General features: G+C 36.6%; 1 protein-coding gene across 8 annotated transcripts in view; it reads left to right on the forward strand.

The window, feature by feature from the left end:
* The window catches only part of BNC2 (basonuclin zinc finger protein 2), a 276637-nt gene that overhangs the window by 125992 nt on the left and 125005 nt on the right, over positions 1-25640 (forward strand). For all 8 annotated transcript variants that reach the window (XM_087822645.1, XM_087822649.1, XM_087822647.1 and 5 more), the window contains one exon: positions 7780-7882. In XM_087822645.1, coding sequence (XP_087678771.1) covers positions 7780-7882 — 103 coding nt within the window. The remainder of the gene's footprint in view (positions 1-7779; positions 7883-25640) is intronic.

A 25640-nucleotide genomic window follows, 5' to 3' on the forward strand; every position in this document is an offset into this window, starting at 1 on the left:
CCTTTAAACAGCTTCATTGAGATATAGTTCAAACGCCATAACATTCTACCCATTTAAAGTGTACAATTCCATGTGTTTTAGTATATTCACAGTTATGCCACAACTATCATCACAGTCATTTTTGCAATATTTTCAGCATCTCAAAAAGAAATACTTTAGATACCCCCCCACCAACCCACCCTGCAAGCCTAAAGTAACCACTACCTGCTTTCTCTCTTTACAGGTTTCTGTGTTCTGAACTTTTCATATGAATAGAATCATATACTATATTGTTTTTTGTGACTGGCTTCTTTTACTTAGCATAATGTTTTCAAGGTTTACCCATGTTGTAGTGTGTATCAATAGTTCATTTCTTTTTGTGGCCAAATAATACTTCATTGTATGGATATACAATATTTTGTTTATGCATTCACCATTTGATGGGAGGGGTTTCATACCTTTTAAGAGAAATTCACAATGAGGTTTTAAATCTGATACTTAACAGTAAATGGTGTTCAAGGGGCCACCTTTTCCCAGTGAATCTCAATTACTTCAGATTGTGAAGGTAGTGTAGTGAGTCTGGACTGATCTTGTGCTTTCAAATCTTCCGATTCAGGGACAAGATCTCAAGAAATTTCATCAAGAAATTTCAGAGCACATGAGTACAGCGAAATGATCATCTGTATCATGTTGCTCTTTCTTCATATGGCATTAAAAAAAATTAGACAAATTTTAAGGAACTTTCTATTGAAGGGTTAATTAATTCTTTGATTTCAAATTTATTTTTAGCACCAAATAAAATATATACTTTTGCTATAATTTCCCATTATGTGAATTTTTAATGGGTTTTGTTGAGCTGACAGAATAACTTGATTGCTTCTCATTTGCTGTTATTACTGTTATTTTATGAGTAGTGAGTGGCATTTACGTTGCAGTTTAACGCCCTTTCACAATACACTTTCATAATCACTGATAAACACTTCTTGTGAACACTGCCCATTCAGATTCAGATTTATAGGTTTCTTTGTATAAATACAGAAAATATACCCCCTTTACTACAATTATAGCTTCATATTAATAGTCTCATGGTCAGAGTTAGATAAGACTTCTTAGTTTTTAAAAGTTAGAAAACTTATTTGGATATTTAAAACCATGAGCCTTTTGATTAATGCCCTACATATATCCAACTCACATATTCTTGTCTTGTTTTGATACCTGATTGCAAAATCCTGTAGTAGAACAGGTGGATATACCTTTACTTTCATGATGTATGAGTTTTATAATCAAGTAAATTTCCCATGCAGCTGTCTAGTTCATGTTGGTCATAAGTAAGCTCGGGAGCTATCCTCCATGAAGAAAAGAAAGAAAGAAATTTCTTTGCTCAAGCTGCATTGTGATTTGGCCAAATTTATTACACAGTTCTTCTATAGGTTTTTCAAATCTTAGCCAACACTCAAACTACTTCTTTTTGGAAGCTGTTTCTTTTCACTTAGTTTTATGGACCATCCATGTGAAAATGGAAGGGAAAAACACTGTCCTGAAAATTATACAGGTAGCTATTTCCTGACATAATTACCATTACTGTAATTTAAGTTTTTTAGAATCTTTGTGGTAATGCTTGAATTACTGTCTTAGGCTCTCATACACAAGATATGTAAATGTGTGTGGAAGGTGTTAATCTCTGTGTGTCTTTTTGGCCATGTACAAGATCACTCTGTTCTTTCACAATGCTTGGTAGCTGTTACTTTGTAATTACTGCAGTGTGTTCTGAGACAATCTTGGAAAAGTTAGTTTCCATATTTTTGTTTGCTTATATATTTTTAGGTAGAAGTCTTTGAAGGACAATTTTCCCACTCAGTAAATAGGTTCATTTGACTTTCGACGCCATGCATGGACAGTCGGCCAGTTCTGCATGTTTACGATACCTACATGTGACTTCCAAAGTAGACAATTTAATTTAAGACTTTTGTTCTTGTTAAAACTAAAAACAGTGAACCTTGCCACTGATTATAGCCAATTAATTTATGCACGTAAATTATACTACCTAAATTTACAGTAGAAACTGATGGGACAGAATGGATGCTATATTAATGATTAACTTTTTCTATAATTTAGTTTTAATGCAGGTCATGTACTCAACTATTAAACATTTAAAAATGACTCAAGTAAAATTTCATAATCCAAGTTGTAAATCTTGGTATCCTCCCGAGAAATGAATATGAAGAAAGTGGATTTAAGAAGGATTTTTAGTTACATATGGGAGATTTTGCCAAGGATAATGAACACTTGAAGGGAGCTCAAAAAAAAAAAAAAAAAAATTTTTTTTTTTTTTTTTTTTTTCCAGAAAGACAAAATCCAGAATTGAAATTAGTTTAGTTTGGTGTGTTTTTTCCCCCCACTTTAAAAATTTTCTCGTTTCATTTTTAGTAGATTTGGATGGGGGGTGGGGTTGGTTTTCTTTCTATGATTGCTCCTTAGGAGTAATGTTTCCTGTTTTTATGTTTCTGTTTGCCCCATGGCCTTATTTTTTGCCTTTTGTTATTTTGTATCAGGTAAATTATGTAAATGTTCCCAAACAAGAAACAGCTAATAGGAGATCTATTAATCAGCCTTGTGTATAGTTCTTTTGTGTGGTACACTACGTATTAGCTGAAGCACCAGCCTGTGCTTTCCTGAGAAATGTCATTTGGTGAGAAGATTAATGTTCAGTTCACATATACTTGCAGACTTCAAGCCAGCTTTGAGTATAATAAAGTGAAAGAGACTTCAGTTGTAGTGATAACAGACTCTATTATTTGAATAGGGCTTTGGAACTCATCCAAAATACTTTCAAATACACTCTTATTTAATATTCAAATATTAAAGTGTTACTGACCAAAACTGAATTAAATATTTCTAAATTAAATTGCCCTATTTTATGTATTTGAGATACACTTTGAATGTATTTATAATATACTGGTTTTTATTGTACTTTTTTCCTTTTTCTATGAGTAATAGAAATAAACTGATTAATAATTGGGAAATCCACCCTATCATTTAAGAGGTATATAAACATTTCTGAACCCAGGTATTAAAACTACTAATCCCTGTCATACCCATTGTAGATGATTATAGTATGAATAATATGGCCTCATGTATGTCAAAGTGTTCATTTATTAATTAAGACTAAATATGTGTTAAGCATTTTACAAGGTGTTGGAAAAACTTAATACATTGGGAAGAATCATAAGGAAAAATAATTCAAATATTATATGTGGAAAGTTTCTTGAGGTCATAAATGGTTTTCATTTATTGGGCTTTTACTATTGCTAGGCACAGTGCCACATGCCTTATATTCATTATTTCATTTAAGTCTTTTGACACTGTTGTGATGTTACTATTATTTTCATTTCACAGTTGAGGAGAGGGGCTCAGAGAATTTTGTTTCTTTAAGTGCCTTTTGAGCACCTATTATTTGCCCAAAGGGCGTGTTGCCCTGCCCTGATAGAGCTTAAATTTTAGAGAGGAAGACGGATCTTAATCAAATAATCATACAGATATATAAGGAGATATTTATCTATAATAAGTTATAGATAAATTAGAAATGTAATGTTCACAACTGTGATAAGTGCTATGACAGAAAGATCCCCTGTAAAACAGGAGACAAATGGGGAATTTGCCTTGATTACGAGATAAGAGCAGCTTTCCTGGGAAATGGAAGTACTTATTTGAGGTGAAATCTGAGAGATGAGCAGGAGTTAACAATTCGCAGTGGGGATGGAGGGCATGTAGAGGGCCTCTACTCCATGACTGCCTAATTGTGAATGGGGTTGTTACTCAAGATTTCCAGTTAGAGGGATGTAGATCCCATAGACACCTGGGTCTGATTCCTGTGACTTCACTAGTTGAGCAACGTTAGACAAGGTACTTACTTGTCTCTACCTTCATTTCGTTGTTTGGGAAATAAAGGGTATAATAGTACCAACCTCGTGGTATTTTCTGAGGATTAAGAGAGTTAATGTTTGTAATGTTTTTAGCACAGGATCTAGAAAATGGCAATTATCCAGTAAATCTAGCTAATAAAATAATAACATAATTGTTTGCTGTTATAAATAAAAATATCCTGCCTTTAGTAGAAGAAAACATGGGAATAAAAAGGGAGAGAGGGTGCTTCTTAGACCTGTTCAAGGGCTTCCTTCTGTCCTTAGGGTCTCTCCTCTAAACCCACTACCCACGAACTCTGACCGAAAAGTCCTTGAGCACAAGGACTCTGGCACCTATTTCCTGCCACTTAACATAGTGCTTGGCTCTAAAGTGATGATTTTTGCATAGTGATGATATTTGAAGCTGTAGGAGGGGATGGAATTGCCAAGTTAAAGAGCGAATAGCCTGGTCATGGGAAACACCTGTATTTATTTACAGTGGAGAGAGAGTGAGAAGTTGCTGCCAGAAAAACTAGGATAGTTGGTCTCTATGAAGGAAAGTTAGTGCTGCAAGCTGCATCGAGGTCTGGGACGACAAGGAGACTGGAAAAGGGACCACATGTGATGAGAACATTCCTTTTGGAGAAAGAGGTTTCAGTTGCAGAATTCAGATTGCAAAATTGAAATGTAGGTGGTGGTGAGGAAGTGGAAGCAGTTGTGTGCTGGGTGCATGGATTTTTCTTTCAGGAAATCCATGGTAAAGGTAAGCAGAAGGAGTAATTACTTTTAATAAGTTGCAGGCTTAAGAAAGTTTGTTATTATTGTTACTGTTCACAGGGAGTTGGGAATACCGGTCATGTGTGAATGGAGGAAAGAATTATAGGGCACTCTTGATGAATCAGGATCCTGGGGGCATGGAGGGTTGATAGCCTGAATCAGCCTGACCCACGTAGGGATCCCTGTGTATTTAGGAGGGAACAATCTGACTGAACTGTCTGTACTTTTTTTTGCTGTCCCCTTTCTGCCACTTTGTCATCATCTCTGTATTTTCTGTAGTTCATAGTGCCCAGCCATGAGTAGGTAGCACTCATACTTTAGCGGAATGAAGGAAGAAATGAATGTGCTCATAAAAATGAAAGCTCATCCATTTCTGTTCTTCCCAACTGTCTCCTGTAAAGCATGTACATTTTTGAGACTTAACTGGCTTTGATAGTTTTATGATAATTTTTTTTTTTAACTGTGGGTAAGTTGGCGAGTGATCACATTGGTTCTGTATTATTGTGAATAAGTACTATGTCAAAGTTTTATGTCGTTTCAAAAATGTTCTTTAGAATAAAACTTCCTTTGAAGCCACAATATTCTCTAACTCAAAATATTTATTTAGACCATATTGTTGAAATATATATAATTCCCTTAAGGAGCAATTGTAGTGTGTATAAATCTGGATTTAAAACAAACAGGCCTCCTGGAATTCATAGAAATACAAAAATGGATATCCCAGGACTTAAGTGTTTATATACAAAGGAGTTGAGGTGTTCCAGTGTTTGTACGTTTAGGTACAAAGAGAGTTGAATTTATAAAGAACAATGATGATCTAAGAAGTTTAATTCCCAAATATGCCAGGTGTATAAAGTTATTTAGGAAGAGAAAATATTTGAATCGTAAACTAGTTTAGAGAAAGTGAATCAGTGATTCAACCAGTGAATAAAAATAAAGCAGCTCCACAATCTCTTAATTTGTTCAGGTCCTGACTCTAGCTATAATGAAAAAGTGTGCTTTTAAACACCATGAAAAATTAGGCTATTTTTATAAAATAATTAGATATTTTCAAATTAATAATTTAAAATATATATGTCTTTTGTGCCTGAGTTAAATATAGTCTTTGAGAAATCATTTCTTTTTAGTAGTCATCCCCTTACTTTTGGTTATGCAGGGTTTTTTTGGTTTCTTTTCCCCCCAGAATTTATTAAAGCTTTTATTATCACACTTCAGGTTATATAAATATTTTAATGTCGACTTGGTTGCCATATCTGAATTTATAATTGGATAGTTTGTGAAAGTGCCTTGTTTTTTGTAGAAACACTACCCTCTAAACTGCTTTGTTTTGACCATAGTTCAATCAAGTTGTGAGTGTATTAACTAATGATCATGTTATTTAAAGAAGCTATTTCTAACCTGGGATGCTTTAATATATTGTTCAGTCCGTGACTATTAAAGTTGAGATAAGAAATTTTGGGAGAAGCGTTTCTTCTTATAACCTATAAGTACATATATTATTCTTGCTTAGTCAGCATTTCCTTGGATGTCCCTATTTCTTATTACTAATTCCTTTAATTTCTGATACATACAACAAAGTTTTACAACCTGGCTAATATGTAATTGGACTGTTGACAGTGGAAGAGAAACCCTGAAGTAGCAAGCAGGTTATTCAATTATTTCTGTAGTGTAATAGAGGAACAAATTAGGGGTCAAAGTGAAGTAAGGAAGGAGTCTTCAGTGAGGTCTTTAACATCAGAAACTGAGTAAGGTCTTATAGGTTTAATGTTAATTAATGAAAGAAAAAGATTTTAAACTTGCCTGATCCAAAGCATAGCGAACATTAAAAGCCTGTTCAGTATTATTCTCTGTAAATGGAATTTGGTCAATCATATTAATGATATCTCAAACACTGGCTGTTACAAATGAGACAGTTTATGTAAAAATCCAAATGATTCCAGGAATATGAGCATCTGGAGGTGTGTAAGTGAGCATAGCTTTGAGGCACAGAATTGCAGTTGCAGGTAGCCCCATGCAAATCAGTAATCATTGATTGCATATAAAGCTGTAGAGAGATCTTTTCCTGGCACTCCAGGTAGTTACAGTAGATTGTTAATCTATGAATGATCGGACTAAGTCCCTTCTGTCTTCAGAATTTCCATGCAAATTAGAACTAAATGTGTGAGATAAATTTATTAACTGTAGTCTAGGAGCATAGGTCAGCTTTAGCACAATTCTTAAGTATAGGTTTTTGTCCATAAAAAAAGTTACACTTCATTTATGCTAATTTTCTATGGATTCACTTTATAATATAAACTCGTGAGATGATTTTTAAAAGTACTTGTAAAGAAATGAAGGATTTTTTTAGTGTGTTTTTCAGTTTTCTAAGATACCATTGGATTATTCCAGATATAAAATGTTCCCATAAGTGGAACATCTTATCTTAAGTGGAACATTCTACATCTTATCTTAAAATAAAGTTAGACTTATTTTCTTGCATCAACATTAAAATAAAAGGAGGGTTGATGTGTGTTTGTCAAAATAGGAATGAAAGTAGAATTAATATATCAAGGGGGGAAACACAAGAAATTGGAAAGTAATAAAAAATACTGGAAGTACTTGGTATACTAGGTCATATTGGGACAATGGGACTAACTTTTAAAATGTCCCTGAAAGATTAACAAAATATTTAAGTGAAACTCAGCAGAAGAAAAGTAATAGCCTACTAATATTTGTATGCTTTGTTTTACTTTTATCAACATTTCACTTGAACATTATCATATTCAAATGTATACGTTTTGCGAAATAGATAAATGGGAATAGCAGCAATATATTTTTTTCTCTTTTGGATTCTGGTGTTACAAATCTGCATTCTTGTAGAGTAAGTAATCCTTTATTCTTATTCTACTCTATGTTTCTAATTTAAAGGTTACGTATGAATAACATGAAATACTCTCTTAGCGAATGAGCCTTGCTTTCTTACATTTTTTATAATAGATTTTGATAGTATCAAAAAAACTCTCCAGGCCCCTACCAACATGAAGGCTTTAGACATGGAAATGGGTCCTGCTTAGTAAAATGTGGAAGAACTATAGTTCCTTTGAACGGTTGCTGATGCTTTTCCCCCTCCTCTATCTTTCAGGCTATCCGTTGCACACTGGTAAACTGCACGTGCGAATGTTTTCAGCCGGGAAAGATTAACCTGAGGACTTGTGATCAGTGTAAACATGGCTGGGTGGCACACGGTAAGGAAAATCTGGTCCTTTCTTTCTGTTCTCATTATGTTCATGTGAATGTACATGTCTTTTTAGAGCAATCACTGGTCTGGAGAAGAGAGAGGTCAGCCGTGCTCCAAGTGTCAGTTAACATTCATCCTGCACTTCTCAAATAGCATATTTTCCACTCAAGTCATATGACTTAGGTGAGCAGCTCCCAACAGAAAGGGCGAGATGCTTATAGGACAGTTGGGCTGTGGGATTCAGACTGAACATTGAAACAGGCAGCAAGCACCAGGCCGGGTGGATATTCAAACTTACCACAGTTGGCCTTTCAGGGCCTGGACCTCAGAGGAGAGCTGGCAAATCCTTTTCGCTTGAAGAGAACTTCTTGGTAACTGCTCACCCTTGTCATATGCATTAGGGACTGAGTTTATTCTCCCAGATGTTACATTTTGTATGATCTAAGGAGGGTGACAAAGTGAATGGGATCATTGCTTGGCTGGTATCTGAGAAAATAATCTGTAAAAATAATGCCTTTCAGTGTGTACTGGGATTGGAGGTGGCTAGTATTGGTGGTGTGTGTAGGTGTGTATTGGGGACGAGGGTGACCTAGGGCTAACGCTGGAAGTGTTGAGGCTTTTTGCCAGATGCGCAGAGCTGTTCCATCGACGTGCCCTAAGCATTTCACTAGTTCTTATGTATGGTTTATGTTTTTTATGTTTAGCTAAAAGGAGACTTGTAAATAAGCAGAGATATTTTCCTGACTCCTAGACTATAGAATTTTAAGAGATAGGTAATGTTTATAAAAGAAATTTTGGCTCAAGATTTCTTTGACAGCCTGGGGTACTGGATCTTAAGTGGACATATTCTTCATTCCCAAGCAATGCCAAATATACAGTGGGTTGTATTTTTAGAAATGTCATGTTATTCTAGCAAGATCTGAGGTAACAACACCAGGCTATGCCTTGAAATGCTTTTCATTTATCATGTACCTTGCTTGTTAGGGCGTGTATGTTGGCCTTGTGGGGACATTTCAACCCTGTTTCTGTGAGGGAGAGAGAGAAGAGGTAGACATAGTAGTATGAGGGGAATATATTGGAAGGAGTGTGCCTGGCAGACATAGCAACAGTCCTTCAGTGCCCCCAGAGATGGAACTCTTTCCTATTTCAATTAAAGGCCAATGTCTGTAACAACCCTCAGTCCAGGTGTGAACAACAGATGAGCTGCTGTTACTTATGCAGTCTATGTTTGTTATTGCATTTGATGATTTCTTCTCTGTCCCTATATTAGTTTGGTAGGGCTGCCATAGCAAAATACTACTGACTGGGTGGCTTAACATCAGAAATTTCTGGAAACTAGCAGTTCAAAGTCAGGGTGTTGTCAAGGTTGGTTTCAACCTGAGAACTCTCTTCTTGACTTGCAGATGGCTGCCCTCTCACTGTGTCCTCAAATGGCCTTTCCTCTGTGGGTGCACATCCCTAATGTGTCTGAATTCACACTTCTTCGTATAAGGACACCAATCAGATGGATTAGGGACCACTCTACTGGCCTCATTTTAACTTAATCATCTCTTTAAAGGCCCAATCTCCAAATACAGTCACATACTGAAGTACTAGGGTTAAGACTTCAATCTATGAATTTGAGGGGAACACAGTTCAGCCCATAACACTTTCTAAATATCCTTAACCTGAAGAAGTATTGGCTTTGCTAGGTAATAGGTACAAGCTTATGTCCCAAGCCCATCAAGAATCATGGAGGTGGTATTGGGTTAAATCCAGGCTCTGCAACTTCAATGGCACATAGATCAACATTTCTATATCTTGGGTTTGTTTTTTGAAAAATCTATAACATAAGATTAATAACACTTTGTATTGTGAGAATTAAAGATAAAGTATATGAAGCCTTTAAAATAAATAATACATGTTAAAAGTAACAAACTGGACAATGTATGAGCAATAAAGGAGGGTCAATTGTTAAACAAAGGACTTTTCATTTATTCATTCTCATTTTTTCCAAAGCCATCTTGTGTTACCATCATTTATCTACTGTGGTAGCCTTGTGAGTATAAAAGTTTACTGTGTCACCAGTTTGTTTCATCTCTCCAACTTCCACGTGCATATTACATTAGTAGTGTAATGGCTGGGGTGGGGTGGGGCGGGAAGCAATATTTCTTCTTTCTCGAACAACATAAATTATTCCCGGGCAATGGTTGTTTCTAAGGCTTTCTAAAGGATGTAATTTTTCACCAAACTTGAATAAGGTATTTCTGTTATATCAGACTGTGCTTTTTCTACTGTGTCATTAGAAATTCTCTGATTCTGGGATATTACTTTTGGAGTTTCTCAGATTTTACTTTCCTTCACCATTATTATCACCTTGACCTCTCTTTTCTCCCACAGTACAGACACATCTGTATACAATTCAAAATATCGTAGACACAGATATACAAATCCCACTCTACCCCATTCATGGGCAAATATAACAGAGAGGGGTTAGCTTCTAGCTTTTGAGTTGGCATTGGTATGAGAGCACCCACTCTTTTTGCCCTTAGCATTTCAACTAATCGCTTCATTCTCTTCCCCTGCACAGAACCCTGAAATCATGTCTCCAGCTATTTCTGCTCAGAGGTGAAACACAGCAGTCTTCCTGGCTGCCTTACATGGTGCAATGTCCTATGTGTAAGACAAGGAGGAAGCAACTTGTTTTTTCTAGTGAGTGATTTTTTTTTTAATATATCTTTATTGATTTCAGAGAGAGGAAGGGAGAGGGAGAGAGAGAGATAGAAACATCAGTGATGAGAGAGTCGTCATTGATTGTCTGCCTCCTGCATGCCCCAAACTGGGAATCGAGCCTGCAACCTGGGCATGTGCCCAGACTGGGAATCCAACTGCGATCTCCTGGATCCTAAGTGGACACTCAGCCATGAGCCATGGCTGGCCGGGCCCAGTGAGTGATTTTAAGTGATGGAAAAAGCAATAGGAATATTGAGATTGATCTCATAGAAGTGTTTCATCATAGCACTGAACACATTCCACGTTTATTGTACTGTAAAAAAATTTCTTATGATTGTTATTGAAAAATAACCAAATGTCAAAATCAGGTGTTCTCTACAGAAAGAAGTTTTAGAAAAATTTTGGCCACTTTTGAATAAGTGTCGTCCTGAGTCTCCTTAGTTAACAGCATCTTTGGTTTCTTTATAACGTTGAATTTCATGGGTCATTGTAATATAGACACACACACACACACACACACACACACACTTACACACTTACACTCGCTTCATTACTTTACAAATTGCTTCTCAAACCTGCTTGAATTGTTGACATTAGCAGTTTTACAAAAATCTTGAGAAAGATATTTTAAAAATGAGAGTGGGTGATAAATTAATCATACTAGAACACCTGGGTTTTAAAATTACTCACTGGGTCCTGGTGCTATTCACAAATTACTTCCTTGAAATCTTTAGCACCATTGACTTAGGGGAGTGAGGGGGAACCAAAAAAAAAGTTTCTTGAATATAAATAGGTATTTCCTACTGAATTAATAAAGGATTTCCTGTCTCCCCCCCCCCCCCATTAATGAATTTCAGCTCTTTCACTTTAATAGAAAGCAGGGTTTTACTGTATTTAACTTTATTTAAAACAAGCATTTTGGGGTATAGAATGTCCATGCCTATACCATTATAATAACTTAGTTGGTATACTAGAAAGAGCCTAGAGTTTCTAATTTTGTTATATTTCTGTTTAGAGTTCTTAGATAAAGGACTTCTGCTTACTGCCACTTCACTTAAAAACTATATTTTTTCCTCCTCCGTTTTGCATTGTCTTTGCTATGCTTTTCCTTCAGTCACCTAGAATGATCAGAGTGAGTCTTGGGGAAAAAAAACCCAAAACATATTCTACAAGTTCTTGGTTCAAAAGTACGAAAATAAGATCTCAGGCTTCTTTTCTGGTGACATAAATGTTTATGTTGGTAGAGATTCAGTTTGTTACATTTTGATCCTTTCCCACCACACTAGAGTAGTAATTCTTCCATTCACAGAATTAAAGCATCAGCCAAAGGTTTTACATAGTCTTAGGAATGAGCAAGTATTATCAGATATACCCAGTGGTGGGGGAGGGGAGGGGAGGGGAGGGGAGGGGAGGGGAGGGGAGGGGAGGGGAGGGGAGGGGAGGGGAGGGGAGGGGAGGGGAGGGGAGGGGAGGGGAGGGAAAAGAGTGCTCCCTATGCATCATTTTCCTTTGAGGAATCTGCTTCTAATGGGAAGAGTTACCAACTGGACTTCCTTCCTTTGTGAAGAACTGGAGGCATGGTGAAATGTTAAGAACTATTGTACTAAACCATTTTTATTTATTATTTGAAAATTAATTTTAATGTCCATAATTTAGATAAAGACTTTCTTTCTAAACCATTAACAATATAAAGTAGTGAAAATTTTCAAAAAGTAAGCTACTTTCTAAATGATAATTAGGAAATAGTTAATGATCATCCAAAACATCGGGAGACTTTTTTTTTTTTTTTGATGATGATGCTAGGTATATTTGAAAAACGAGGTGGGCAGATTTTAAGAATGTATTTTTTTACTTTACTGGATTAGTAATTTTTACTTCTGAGGAAACCCATTTGTTACAATTACCTTAAGAAAAATTCCACTGTTTCTTGGTATGTCTAGGAAGCATTCGGCAAGGATAGGAGGCTTGATGAATAAGAAATATATTACATAGTTTAATGAACCCCCACAGCAGCTTTCTGGGTGTAAAATATTTTCTTCGCAGAATACTTTGACTATAAACCAATAAGATGTGCCATTCCAACAAGCTGCGTGATGCTGGAATTTTCATTCACTTCTAAGCAATCTGAACTAACACTGGTTATTTACTTTGGCTGAGGTCTTCCTGTGAGAATGCTTGTTGCACTGAAATTCTTCAGATCTTTTCTTTATTATGTTCCATAAATGTGATTTCTCTTTCCTATTTGCAGTTCATTCAAGGAAAAGATAGTCCTACTTTATTACTTTAATTATTTGCTCATCAAACCAGCTGCTTCCCTGCCAGTTTCCAGACTATTCAGATTTTTTTTCAGTGTCAAATGAGCACGCTTGGCCTGCATCATCTGGACTATCAATCAATAGATATTTATTAAACATACGTCATATGTAAACTACTGTGCTAGGTATCCTTCAGTTCTTCAGTTCTGTTCCACAGGAAGTAGTGAGCAGTATAAAGTTAATTTAGTGTCATATAGCAACCAGCTTTATGGTTTAATGTACTGTAAGACTTAATATTCATATAATCCATTAATTTCAAACCTTTCTTCTTTATAATTCACTGGAAGTAATTTTTTTTTCAGCATCACTGAATTTGAATTCTCAGCTCTGTACTTGATATGTCTTATCAGAACAGGGGTATTATCTCTATAAATAACCCTCACACAAATTGAAAATATCATATATGATATACACCTAAAACTAATACATTGTTATATGCCAGTTATAACTTACACATAAAAGAAGAAAATATAGGACATCCCATTAAATTTGAATTTCAGGTAAACAATGAATAATTTTTTTTTAGTATAAGCATGTACCATGCAAATTTAGCTGAATGCCCTGTGTTTTTACTAGCTAGGTCTGGCAAGCATACACCTAAAAGAAATCATAGTTAGGCCTAATTTGCATAAATCAGGGCCTTTAGTTCTAAGCATTCTATAATAAATCTTTTGATTAGGTCAGTCCTACATTTAGAATCACAAGATCTGTGTGTTGTGTTTACAAATTCCTCAAATTTGTTGGCGGCATGGTACTTTATAAGGACTTCAGCAGGGCAAATCAAAACCAGTAATTTTTCATTTTAACCCGTGAAAGGTCACATGTCTTTATTATTTGTCCCAGTCTGTGCTCTTCTTATGAATTGTCTAAACATCTGTGAAAGTAGTTTATCCTCAGCTGGTAACACTGTAATATTCTCTCTGACTTGAGTCCAAGAGCTAGTATAAATAAAGTAGTAGTAACTTCTCCTTCTCTGTCCTTTCCCTCCCCCCAGTCCCCTCTCCTCCCCCTGCCATAGGTCCTCATCAAAAGCAAAAAGTATGACATTTCTGTGACATCATGCTTTTTCTGAGTAACTCAGCAGCAGTTTCTATAAGATAATTTGTAAATTTGTCAAGATCAAGAGAGGCAGGTGAATAAAACTAAGTTTCCTCTGACAAAGGAAAGTAATGCACCCAGATATTAACCTACAGGAAAGCATTGGCCTTCCTCTGACTGCCTGGAGATTGTCCCAAGAAGAATGAATTTTGCTATGGGAGAAAATTGTTGCAGGTAGTTACTTAGGATTTAGTGAAATATGTAAGAAGGGTATTAACTTGAGTCCTTAGACAGGGAAGTAAATGCAGGCTTCCCAGTGAATGCAGGCACAGTGAGAACTTGATCCTTTGGGAAGATGTAGGTAGGTGGTCATGCTTCTAAGGCTTTGCTTAGCAACACAGGGATAGAAACACTGCAATTCTCTTCCCCTGGTACACTGGTTTGGAAAAGGTAGGAACTAATGCTTTCTAGTAGTCTTAGTTCTTCCACATTGTGCTCTGAAACCTGGCTGTCTCTAGCTGCACAATTCTCTTTTAATTAGGAAAACAGCTTTTAGCTGACTCCTAGCACTGGTGAGGCAGCTGGGCCCTGGTCTTTCCATGGACAACATCCCTGAACATTTTTCCATTTATTATTATTTTAGAGAGCAAAAACAAGGCCATTTTCCTGCTTGGCACAGGGGCCTTCTTTGCTTGACCTGAGGGCATAGTACCCTCTTTTGCTTCTCTCCTTTACTCCCTGATCACCACTGATTAGCTTTAAAGGGAGGACATCCCACAAATGCAAAGGTTTGTGCTTGATTAATAGCATTAACTATATTCTTATTGTGTCCCTGAGCTGCTTATTTTGATTTGTTTCTCTGCCTGCCCGCCTTTCAGATGGTGCTTTGAACTCCCTAAAAAATTTTTTTTTTTAGTCACAGCACAAACAGTACCTCCCCTTCAAAATCCTGGGCTCTCTGCCTTTTAGCTCTCCAGATTTTTTTTCCCCCCAGCTCCATTTTATTCAGCTGGAACATGAGGTGGGTCTGGTAAATTCTGGCCTCTAAAGTATACAATGCCAAACCACTGCTAAGGAGTTTCTAGGGAGGATCTTGAGATTGAAACATACAAAGCAGCAGCCCCAGCCCATAAAGAAGCTCAGGTGCACAAATAGGAGGCACCATAGAAGAGTTGGTAAGAGTGTAGCTCTTGCCCTGGCTGGTTTGGCTCAGTGGTTAGAGCATTGGCCTGTGCACCAAAGGGTTGAGGGTTCGATTCCCCATCAAGGGTATGTGCCTCAGTTGCAGCCTCAATCCCTGGGTAGAAAGCAATCAATCGATGTGTCTCTTTCATATTGATGTTTCTTTCTCTCTCCCTTTCCCCCTTTCCACTCTATCTAAAAGCAGTGGAAAAATATCCTCAGGTGAGGATTAAAAAACAGATAAAACCAGAGTGGCGCTCTGCTTAGGTTCACATCCTGGCTCAACCACTTACTATCACTAGAACCTTGGCCAAGTTATGTAATCTCTGTTTTCTCATCTGTGAAATGTGGATAATGATAACGCCTACACGTAGAGTTCTTCCTCGGATTAAATGAGATAATCCACTTAGTGTTAGTGGTTTTCATGATTAAACTCTTCTTACAGAAGTTTGAAACTTCAACCTCGAGGATAGGACCTGCATGTTCAGCTTAGTATAGTGGATAAAAGGTGAGTGTGACCAGATCAGTGGTCACATCCCATTGCAATTCTTCTATCTGTAAATTCAAATAATAATAGGATGTGCCTAAACTATCACAGTGAGCTTTTGAAGAGGATTGAATGAAAGAGTGGACGTAGCATTAATGAGAATATCTAGAGCCTCACTAAGGGAGCAGAGGTGGAAGGTGATGGTGTGAGCTTCCTTCCCCTGCCAGGGAGGTTTCTTCAGTGTCCAGTGGCAGAGTTTAGCTCACCAATTCTTTTTGCGGTGGGGCCAAGTGTTCCCCAGGTGAACCTGTTTTCCCCAGAAAATCCAGGACAGCTCTATACCTTCCATTTCCCTTAAAATTTCACTTGAACCCTATTTAAACAGAAGTAAGAAACACCTTATCCTAAAAGTCACATTATGAGAAATGCAGGCTAGTTGAAATGAATTGTAGGAATATTTATCTGTTGCAAGTCCAAAAACCAGAAGTAGATGAATTTGAAAGTGTTGTTACTTTTGCTTATTTTCATACCTATATTCTTGCATGTGAAGTGCTTTGATGGGTTAACCATTTTATCATTTTATTGCCCTTTATTACATCATAAATTTTTATATCTTGCTAACGATTCTACAGGAAGCTTAATTGTTTATAGGAACATCTTAATTAACTGGAGTTCACCAGGTTAAGCAGAACACAAATTGAAGGGGTTTATAAATGAAAACACTCAACTCCTCACGTTTTACTTGGGATATACCCTGTTCAGATAAACTAGGAGATTCCGCTGGGTCATAAGGACCCAGTATGCCTCAGCAATAGTATGTTGATACTCTCGATTATTTTTCCTTCTCTTTTGTGTCATGATGACTTCTTCCAACTGGGACATGTACCTGTCCCCTTTTTTATTAAACCATGAAATCACTGAATGAGATAAATATGATATTTTAGAAAAATTCTAACTTGTAGACTGGGAAGCATAAAATGTTATTTATGCAACCCATTCCCTCCTACCAGGCTTTGCTTCTTGCAGGGTAGATGTTTGTAACTCTTCAAAAGCTTCTTAAATTAATCTGTTACTAGTTAGCTAGCATATAGCCAAAGCATTATATGGGAAGTATTTTAAGGAGTACTGCCACAACTGGATGTACTCAAAAGCAGTGCCTGTTAAGAGACCCTGTAGTAAGGTCCCTCTCTCCTTGTAGCTGCTCTTTGATACCTAGGGAAATCCCTACTTTTGCCTCCTAGGCCTCCCAGCCTGCTTGTATGGTCAAATGATACTACAAATGCAAGCACAAACCCATCTGGTTGAAAGTACGGACTTGTTGGGCCTTAAATTCAAGTGGGGCCAAGGAATGCAAAGGCAGGTCTAGAACTGGCTGTTTAATAAGGAAGCCACTCTTGTGGATTTGAGCACAGGAAATGTGTCTAGTCCAAATTGAGATATGTGGTAAGTGTAAAGTATACACTGGGTTTTGGAGATACAGTCTTTAATTAATATATACATACACATATATAAATATCTCATTAAGAATTCTTATATTGTCTACATATTGATAATTTAATGTGTATTAAATTTATTTTAAATAAAAATATTTTTAAAAAATTAGTTTTATTGCTTATTTTTCACATTTTAAATGAGACTAGAAAATTACACATGTGACTTGACTTATATTTCTATTAGACACTGCTGTTCTGGGCCCTAAGTGTTAGATAATGTATTCAGAGAACCAAAGTTTAGGTTAAAGTTTGCTGGTAGAGTAATCCCAGTTGGTGTTGAGAATCCTAAAAACCCAAATTCCAGATCTTGTCCTCCCTGCACTCATCACTGTAACCTCTTTCCCAGTCCTTTTTGCTTTCACACTTGCCAGATTATTGATCCTGTCCAGTCTTTCCTCTTCCCTGGTCATCAGGAGCAAATGTGATCCCCTCTCTGTGCTCTCAGTGTACTTCACCTGGACTGGAAGGGTAGTTTCTGTGGAATACCACTGGTTTGGGAGCTCAGGAAGGGCACTCCCTCATCTCTGTGTGTTAATAGCAACCACATCCCTCATGCTGGAGCAAGCTTTACCAGTGTATCTAAAAGTCTATCATTCCTAATTGCCAGTTTCTTTTCCAGCAGCCTCTTCCCACGTGGAGTGGTAAGCACAGCCTGCAAACACCTTGCCTGTAGTCCCATTTCTGCATTTCTCTTTTCCAGCCCTCACTCTGCTCTCACCTTTGCTGTTTCCTTCTGTGTCTTCAGACAACAAAACAAGTGAAAGGTAGGTGAGGGGTTAGTAGCCTAACTAACCAGGAAGTAAATCTTAGAGAAGTTACTTTGATTTGATCATTCACAGATGTTAGCATTTTCGTTTTATTCAGAAGAGATGGTCTTGAGTGAAATATCTTCCAGTTTTATTGAGTAGTTCTTCAATACTCCTTTGCCTACAAAAAAAAATGAGGATAAGAAATTCTCCCCTCCCTACTTTTTATGTTTTCTACTATCAGTGAAAATTAAAAAACAAATCAACCTCTAACATAAAAGAAAACACCTGTTTCGCTTGGAGAAATTGGCCAGGGAGGTCTTTTTCCTGACAGGCCAAAAGCGACCATCACAGGGCCCCTTATTAAAAAAAAAAAAAAAAGTCATTTTTTTTTCTTCTTTATTTCATGTGAGCATTGGCAGAAACTCTGACAAGCAGTTCTTCATATTTTATTATGTTCTTGTCTGCAGAATCTCTGTCAGGCAAAAACCTTGTCAGCGGAAAACCTGTCGTAGGATCAGAGGAGACAAAAACAGGTGTCACACAGGCAGTCAAAACTGAAGGAAAAAAAGATTAGGCTAAAGAGAGAGAGGCAGACAATTACATTAATGCCATTGCTTTTATCTTATAGATGTGTGTTATTATCTCGGGGTGCTGAGTGCGCAATTGCCTCAAAGAAAAGTAGACAGGAGACAAGGGGAAACTTGATAGTTATTAACTGAAGAGGCAGTGTGTCAAAGCTGGATGGGGTTCAAAGTTTTGCAAAGGAAAAAAACTGCAGGCAGCAAGCAAAGGCTGTGTGGTTCTGCTTTCGGCTACATAAACCTAGTAGCAATCTAACATTTTCTACTTGGAAACAGATCATAGAAAGAAAAATTAATGAAAGATTTCATTTGGAGGTTTTTGGGGTAACATTTATCCTATATACATGCGACTGAATCATAATCTTTTCTCTCTTATAAAACCTTGCCATGATGTGAGACATGGTGAGGCATGAAGACAGGCATTTGTCAGTTCAGCTGTGTTGTTTGGATATGTTTAAAACACCTATTATCAACACACTTTTAATTTAAAAAAGCTATTAAGAAGTCCTTTTACTAAGTGTGAACATCTGTACGTGCAAGCTGTAAATTAGGAAATCACATATGTGTGCCTCAGTCAGAGACTAAATGAACTTGGCAAGTGTTTTCTATTACTGGTTTTTAAATACAGTAAAATATCTAAAGAAAAAATTGCTACACTTTAAAATTTGGATTTATTTTTTTGATTGTGTCTGCTGGTACTGATTAATAGAACTTTTCTTTTCATTAGAAATTAGGGTCATTATCATTATCACTTTGGCAACCAGGATTCCAAGTGGTATTTAGCATCTTCCCTTGGCTTTTTGTTCACATCACTTTAGGAGACTTCACTTCTTTCCCGAAAGTTTGAGCTCCGTTAAATGTTCGTGATGGCATAAAAACAGTGTTGGTTTGCCAATGGCCTCAAAGATACTTAGCCTTGTTGGTAACGCATAGGAACCAAACAGTCAGCTAGTAGAGAATGGGATGGTAACTTCAAGGTTTTCTTGTCTGCTCAATCATACGTTGATGGTATTAGTGGGAAAATCAGCAAATATTGCTCTACTCCTTAACATTTTCTTGCTCTTGCATTTAGAAATTGGTTAGTTTAGACTTTTCCTAAGACTTGAGACTATCTTCTTAGCCCTTTTTTTAAATGAGCAAATCGCTATATGTAGTCTTTTATTCCACCAGTCACAGATGCGAAGCAGTTTGATACTTGATATATGCATTAAGCAAATGCAGCAATCCAGAAGAAAACACACATCAGTGTCAAAAGTGTGTGTGTGATAGCTCAGACTTTCAAGGGATTATGGGGGAGCTAGGGAGGGAAAAGATTGATTATAGATTTAGAATGAGACTTCAGGCTGACTTATGAGAGGGGAAAGGCAAAATACTTGTGACACACGGTGATGTTCATTTAAAAAAAAAAAGGAATATAATAATTTCTTACTTTTAGGTATTTCCTACCAGATGCTTGCTTTTTGTATCACTGCTCTCTCTCTGTTTTGAAATGTTTTTTCACCTCATCTGATAGACTTTAAAGCATATATTCTTTCAAAACTAAATATGCCTTGCATTTATAGTGTTACTTTAATGAAATTCTTATATAGATATATGTGTTTTTAAGAAAAGTCAGTCTTCAAAGCTAATAAATTGGGGTAAGGTGATTAATTACAGAATCATTCGTTTATTTGTTTATTTACTAAAAGAACTTATATGTGTCGTTCAAGTAGCATATTTCAGTAGTTACTTTTAAAATGTGATATTTTGTACCCAGCGTGCATTTAATTCATTGATCTATAAATTACATAAAGCAAAGTTTGTGGAGTCAACTTTCAGCTAGCCTTGATGACTAAAGATTGGATAGAACAGCAGCACTAGTAATAATAATCCCCAAACCTGGTTTCAGCAAGTAGATTCAATTACCCAGTCCTTCCTAGATTTACTGTCAAGTTTGCAGATTAAAATTTCTCTTTTCCCCTTACCACCTTCTGATGGAGTTGCTGCAAATGAGGAAAGACATGCCCCCAAAAGTGGGCCATGTAAGCAAGAGGAAGGGAGAAGTAAACCCAAGACCTGTTTAATCTACTAGCCAAGAGAGTGAGCTTCTGAACAACCAAGTGTTGACAGTCTACTTTTATGTGTGCCTCAGTCAGACTTTAATGATTTCCAAAGTCTGTTGTGAAGACTTTATTATGCATAAGGCCCCAGGGGGGAAATGCCAATCAGTTTGAAATATTACCTATATAATCTCAAGTGGAGCTCAAATTCTACCCAGGACTAATTGTGGGTGTTTGTGTGTGAGTATCCACATACTCTCAAAGCTACATGTTAACTAGGGATGATTAAAAGCCATAGGACAGTGGGGGGCTCATTGGATCTACTTTTGTCCCCCTTCCCTCCTTACCGTTTAGAATAACATTCATAAGAGTATTCATATATTTATTCCTCATGTATTAAGGGACAAGAAAAAATGAAGGGCCATTCACATAAGGTATATAAAGTATAGTAATGTAATCAGGGTTTATGAAGGCTCAGTGGAGTTTTTTTTGTGTTTTTTTTTTACTTAAAAATACACACTATTTGTTCAAGAAAAAAACCAAACCCTTCACACATAAGGGCTGACAGTTTTTATCACCAGGCTCAGGGAACAACTCTTTCAGCTGCATGTCATTCTTTTTCTTCTTCTTTTTTTTTAAAGAATTCTAGAAGCAAGCCTTCTCTCTCCTTAGTATTAAATATCCTAATTAATTCAACCTTGACAGTTACAGTTAGAAAGTTGTGACTTAAATGGAACATGAGTTATTTTGTACTTAATTTGCTTCCAATTACATAGTTCTTTCCCCCAAAAGTAGGTAATAAAATGTGCAGATCTAAATATTACTTCAAATCATAAGAAATTTTTCTCTTAATAACAATCATTGTCCGCCTTTGTGATCAATCCCCTGATTCACTAAAAAGTTTTTACTATGTCATCATTGCCATTTACTAATGTTCTCCCCAAATGCTATGGCTTTTATTAGGATCTGGCTTACAGTCTGCGAGTAAGTTAAGCCTTTGCCTTACGCCCTGAGGCTCTTGCCTAGTAAGAGAGCTGAGTCTTATAATGGGAAAGGATTGATGTTATAATGATTCCAAAGGGCCCCTTTATGATGAAATTCTAAATACGTGAAATCCCATTAAACCTGTACAAGTTCATGGGCTAGCTACATTGAAATGACATATCATTATATTGGGTAGAGTGTGCATATTATAAAGTGTTATATAATTGGAAATTATTGGTCATATTAGCAAGAATGAAGAGCCACCTATCCTCATAAATTCAGAGGTTATGGCCTGGGTATTTGAAGGAGGAAAGAGAACAATAATCTGTTTATAAGTAATCAAAACTTTAAAATCTTACCCCAGAAATTCCTCTAATAAAATTCTGTCACTAATAGCTTCATTTTTGAACTCCTAAAGTAATCGTGGAAAGAATTCCTAAAACAATCCGTTAAAAACACATGTTAAATATTAATCGATTGGAAATTAAAATAGTATTCTGGGTCCCAGAGCTCCTAAAAGCTGACCACTTGATGCTGTTATAAACTTGGAATCCTAAGGGGAGTTGAGGCAAGAGACAGGGAGTTCTCCAAACAATTAGCCATGCAATTTAAGGCACACTAGGCTTTCTCCCAAAATAAAAGAATAAGGCAGCTTTAACTTTTTTTCAACTTGTAAAATTACTTCAAATTAGTGTTTAAAATTTTTAAAATATCCAGGGCAGAATTGGGAATTAGTGAAATAAAAGGTTTCCTTTTAGACCATTTCATACAAATTTTTAATTGTTTTACTCTGTAAAGTAGGTGGCTTCAAAAAAATCACCCCACTTCCCTCACTTCTTATTTTATTGAATGGGTCTACACTTCATGTTACCATGCCCGAACAGCTATTAGGTGGAGTCCACTGGACATCAGGGCCTGAAATGTTCGAGCATGTTCCTGTGAAAACCACCTAAGTCACTTGAATTTGGCTTTTAAAGAAAGTTATGTTTTTTAAAAAAAAGTTGTGGAAAACTAAGAACTATAAACTATCACTGAGAGCCAATTTTCTAGGATCAGTGAAAAGCACTTTTATACTCCTACATTAAGAAAAAAAAGTATCTGAATATGTTCTTATTTCTGTGACCTTCACAGAAAATATTGGAAGTGAAGTCTGTAGAATTACAGGTTTACATTTATTTTAATTTATTTGAAGGCTTGGGGAGTAATTCCTGTTATTAAAAATTGAAATAAAAAAATTGTTATTCACATTTCACTTGACAGATGCAAGTTCTTTTATGACTACCCCTCACCCCCCCCCAGCATAATTTTATACACTTGAAAACTGAATTTTATAAAGGACATTACTTTGTTCTTTAAGTTAGCAATACACTTAAACTTATATACTACTTTACATTTATTACACATTTTGCATTACATTTTGTAATTATTTTAGATTTACCTTACACACTTACATTAATGAACCACAAAAATCCCAGCTGTTGTTCTTACGGTGATTCTATTCTTGACAGAAATGAGTTTTCTTCATCCAGACTTACGTGTCATTTTTTAGTCTTGTGGCTTAGCCACTACTTTCCTTTGAAAAACTATAGATCCTATCAAAGTGTTTATTGAAATTATATCCAGGCTTCAATTTCTCCTTTGTTTTATAGCCAGAAAATTACCAGTTTAAGCTTCTGTTTCTGGCATTTTAAAGAAATCCAGGTAAATTATGTTACTTCAGTAACCTAATTCACAGTTTGAGAAACTCTTATTGTATGATTTTTTCTTTTCTTTTTCTAACTAGTACCCATATTGTGCAGTTAAACCCTCCCCACCCCCCATAAAATTCTGCTTACTAAAGAGGGTTTGCTTTTTATTTCTCCAGGCATTTTACAAAAGAAAAACAATCTTTCCTTTATAGAATCTACTCTTAACAGTCTTATTGTGTCACTGTTCTCTGACCACTTTCCGAAGTCTATGCTGTACCTTTTTCTATGACTGTGAGAGACCATAAATCTAGTACATTTATCATAAATCTAGTGATCTGTACTATGATTTTCATAATGCCTGTATATTATGATCTATTTTATGCACCATGATATTAAGCTTATTTCCTTTAACAATACTAGAGTTCATACTGTTTTTACCTAGAAATCCATTGGATGCCTCCAAAAAATGCTTGAAGTGGCAGGAAAGGGAATAAATTATGCAAAGTTTGGACAGAATTCCTGCCTGGCTAGCAACCCCAACTCACTCCCTAAACTGCCTTAATTACCTACCCCCACTGTTTTCTGGAGGAGCACAAAGCACAAAGCTTTGAGAGGGTTGAGAAAGGGACATGGGTGAAAATAAGAATTTGTTGGGATAGTGGAATCATACATTTAACTCTTCAGTGCAAATACTTAATGGCCTTTTCCTATTCTTTGTACACTTCACTGTGTTCATTCATTCAACACTGTGAGGGCTAAACACCTTGAGTAATTATGTTTCAGATAGGGTTGCTGTTTAACATCAAGCTCTTGTTAGTAAATAGGCACTTAAGTGACCCAGTAAATGGGCAGCATGTGGTTGGCACACATAAGTGCCATGATTGTAGAGACAGTTTGCTCTTAGATGAGGGGACCTGTTCAGCCTTCATGGAAAAACAAAACAGAATTTGAATAGAAGCTAAAAAAAAAAAAGGGTAGTCAAAAAGGTAAATAAGGAATAGGAAAGACACTTGAGGAACAGCATTGAAAATTTTAAAAACCTGATAAATGTAGTTCAGCAAGATGAAACCCTGCCTGTCTCTCCAGCTTCATCTCTCCCTGTTCATGTTCTAGCAGAACTGACTTTGCCTGGAACACCCCACGCCCACCCCATTTAAATTATGTTCTCATGTCACATACCTAGTTTGTAATTCTCTGTGTTAATGTATATTTATATTTATTTATATTTATTTATTTATTTTTAATATATCTTTATTGATTTCAGAGAGAGGAAAGGAGAGGGAGAGAGAGAGATAGATGATGATGATTTTGATCAGCTAGCCTGCAACCTAGGCATGCGCCCTGACTGGGAATCAAACCCTGATCTCCTGGATCCCAGGTCAGTGGTCAACCGCTGAGCCACTCCTGGCCAGGCTAATGTATATTTTTAAAAAGCCTCATTAGTCTGTTCACTTCCAGAGGGCCTGAATCATATCTGTTTTGTTCTTCACTAAATCTCCAAAACTTAGTATAGGGCCTAGAAATATTCATTCAGAGACCAAATAATAAAGTGCTAGGAATGTTTGAATGGCAGTGGGTAGTTCATTTTGGTTGGAACAGAAGGCTTATGTCAGAGTTATTAGGATGGAAAGTGAGTCGATCTGTCCAAGGTCTTCTGACCCAGTTAAGGATTTTGTGTATTGTTATTGGGGGCAGGGAGGCAGCACCATTGGAAATCCTAGAGCAGAGGCGAGACATTCTGAGCAGTATTTTGAGAAGACTGGCTTGAGGGTTATATTAGGCCAGCCAAGAGTCACTTGCAGTAATGAAGTTATGAGAGTCTAAAAACCCGTATAAAGTGATAGAAGTTAGGCCAGAAACGAGGGATTGATCCAGAGGAAACTTCAGTGTAAAAATTTATGGGTACTAAGTAGTCCGAGATAATTTTGAATGTTCTTACTGTATGTTCAGTGAGAATGACAACACCAACAAGATAGAAATTTGTATTCATAATGTGACCTCAATTATATAAAATTATGGATTGAACAAAGTAGATGCGAGGACATCAACATGTGGACAATAGTCGTGTTTGGGTGGTGGGATTATAGATGATTATCTTTCTTTTTTCCTTTTTCTTAAATTTACAACATTTTCTTTTAGTGAGTACATATGACATATCCAATTAGAACCACACACCCTCCCCCCAAAGGGGGGCATGGTTTCAAGCATTTTGGCCTAGTTTCTTTGGGTCCTGCCTTTCACAGCAATTGGGGTCAAGAACATGCTTGGAGTTCAGGGCATGGAGCATGGGTAGAACTCAATGTATAGGTTAGGGACTACCTGCAAAGTACAGTAGTTGGATTCCTAGAGGCAGATTATCCAGCCAGGCAGCTCCTCTGGAATCCTGATGTTTCCCCTGCATCTTAGTTGTTTTCCCCTTCAGTCCCCCAAACTTATCCTATAACCCTGCCCCACCTTCGCTCCAAGCATCTACTTTTCTCCTGTACTTCTTAGCTTG

This window comes from Miniopterus natalensis, chromosome 12 (genome assembly GCF_054644295.1).
Source record: "Miniopterus natalensis isolate mMinNat1 chromosome 12, mMinNat1.hap1, whole genome shotgun sequence".
NCBI classification, from domain to species: Eukaryota; Metazoa; Chordata; class Mammalia; order Chiroptera; family Miniopteridae; genus Miniopterus; species Miniopterus natalensis.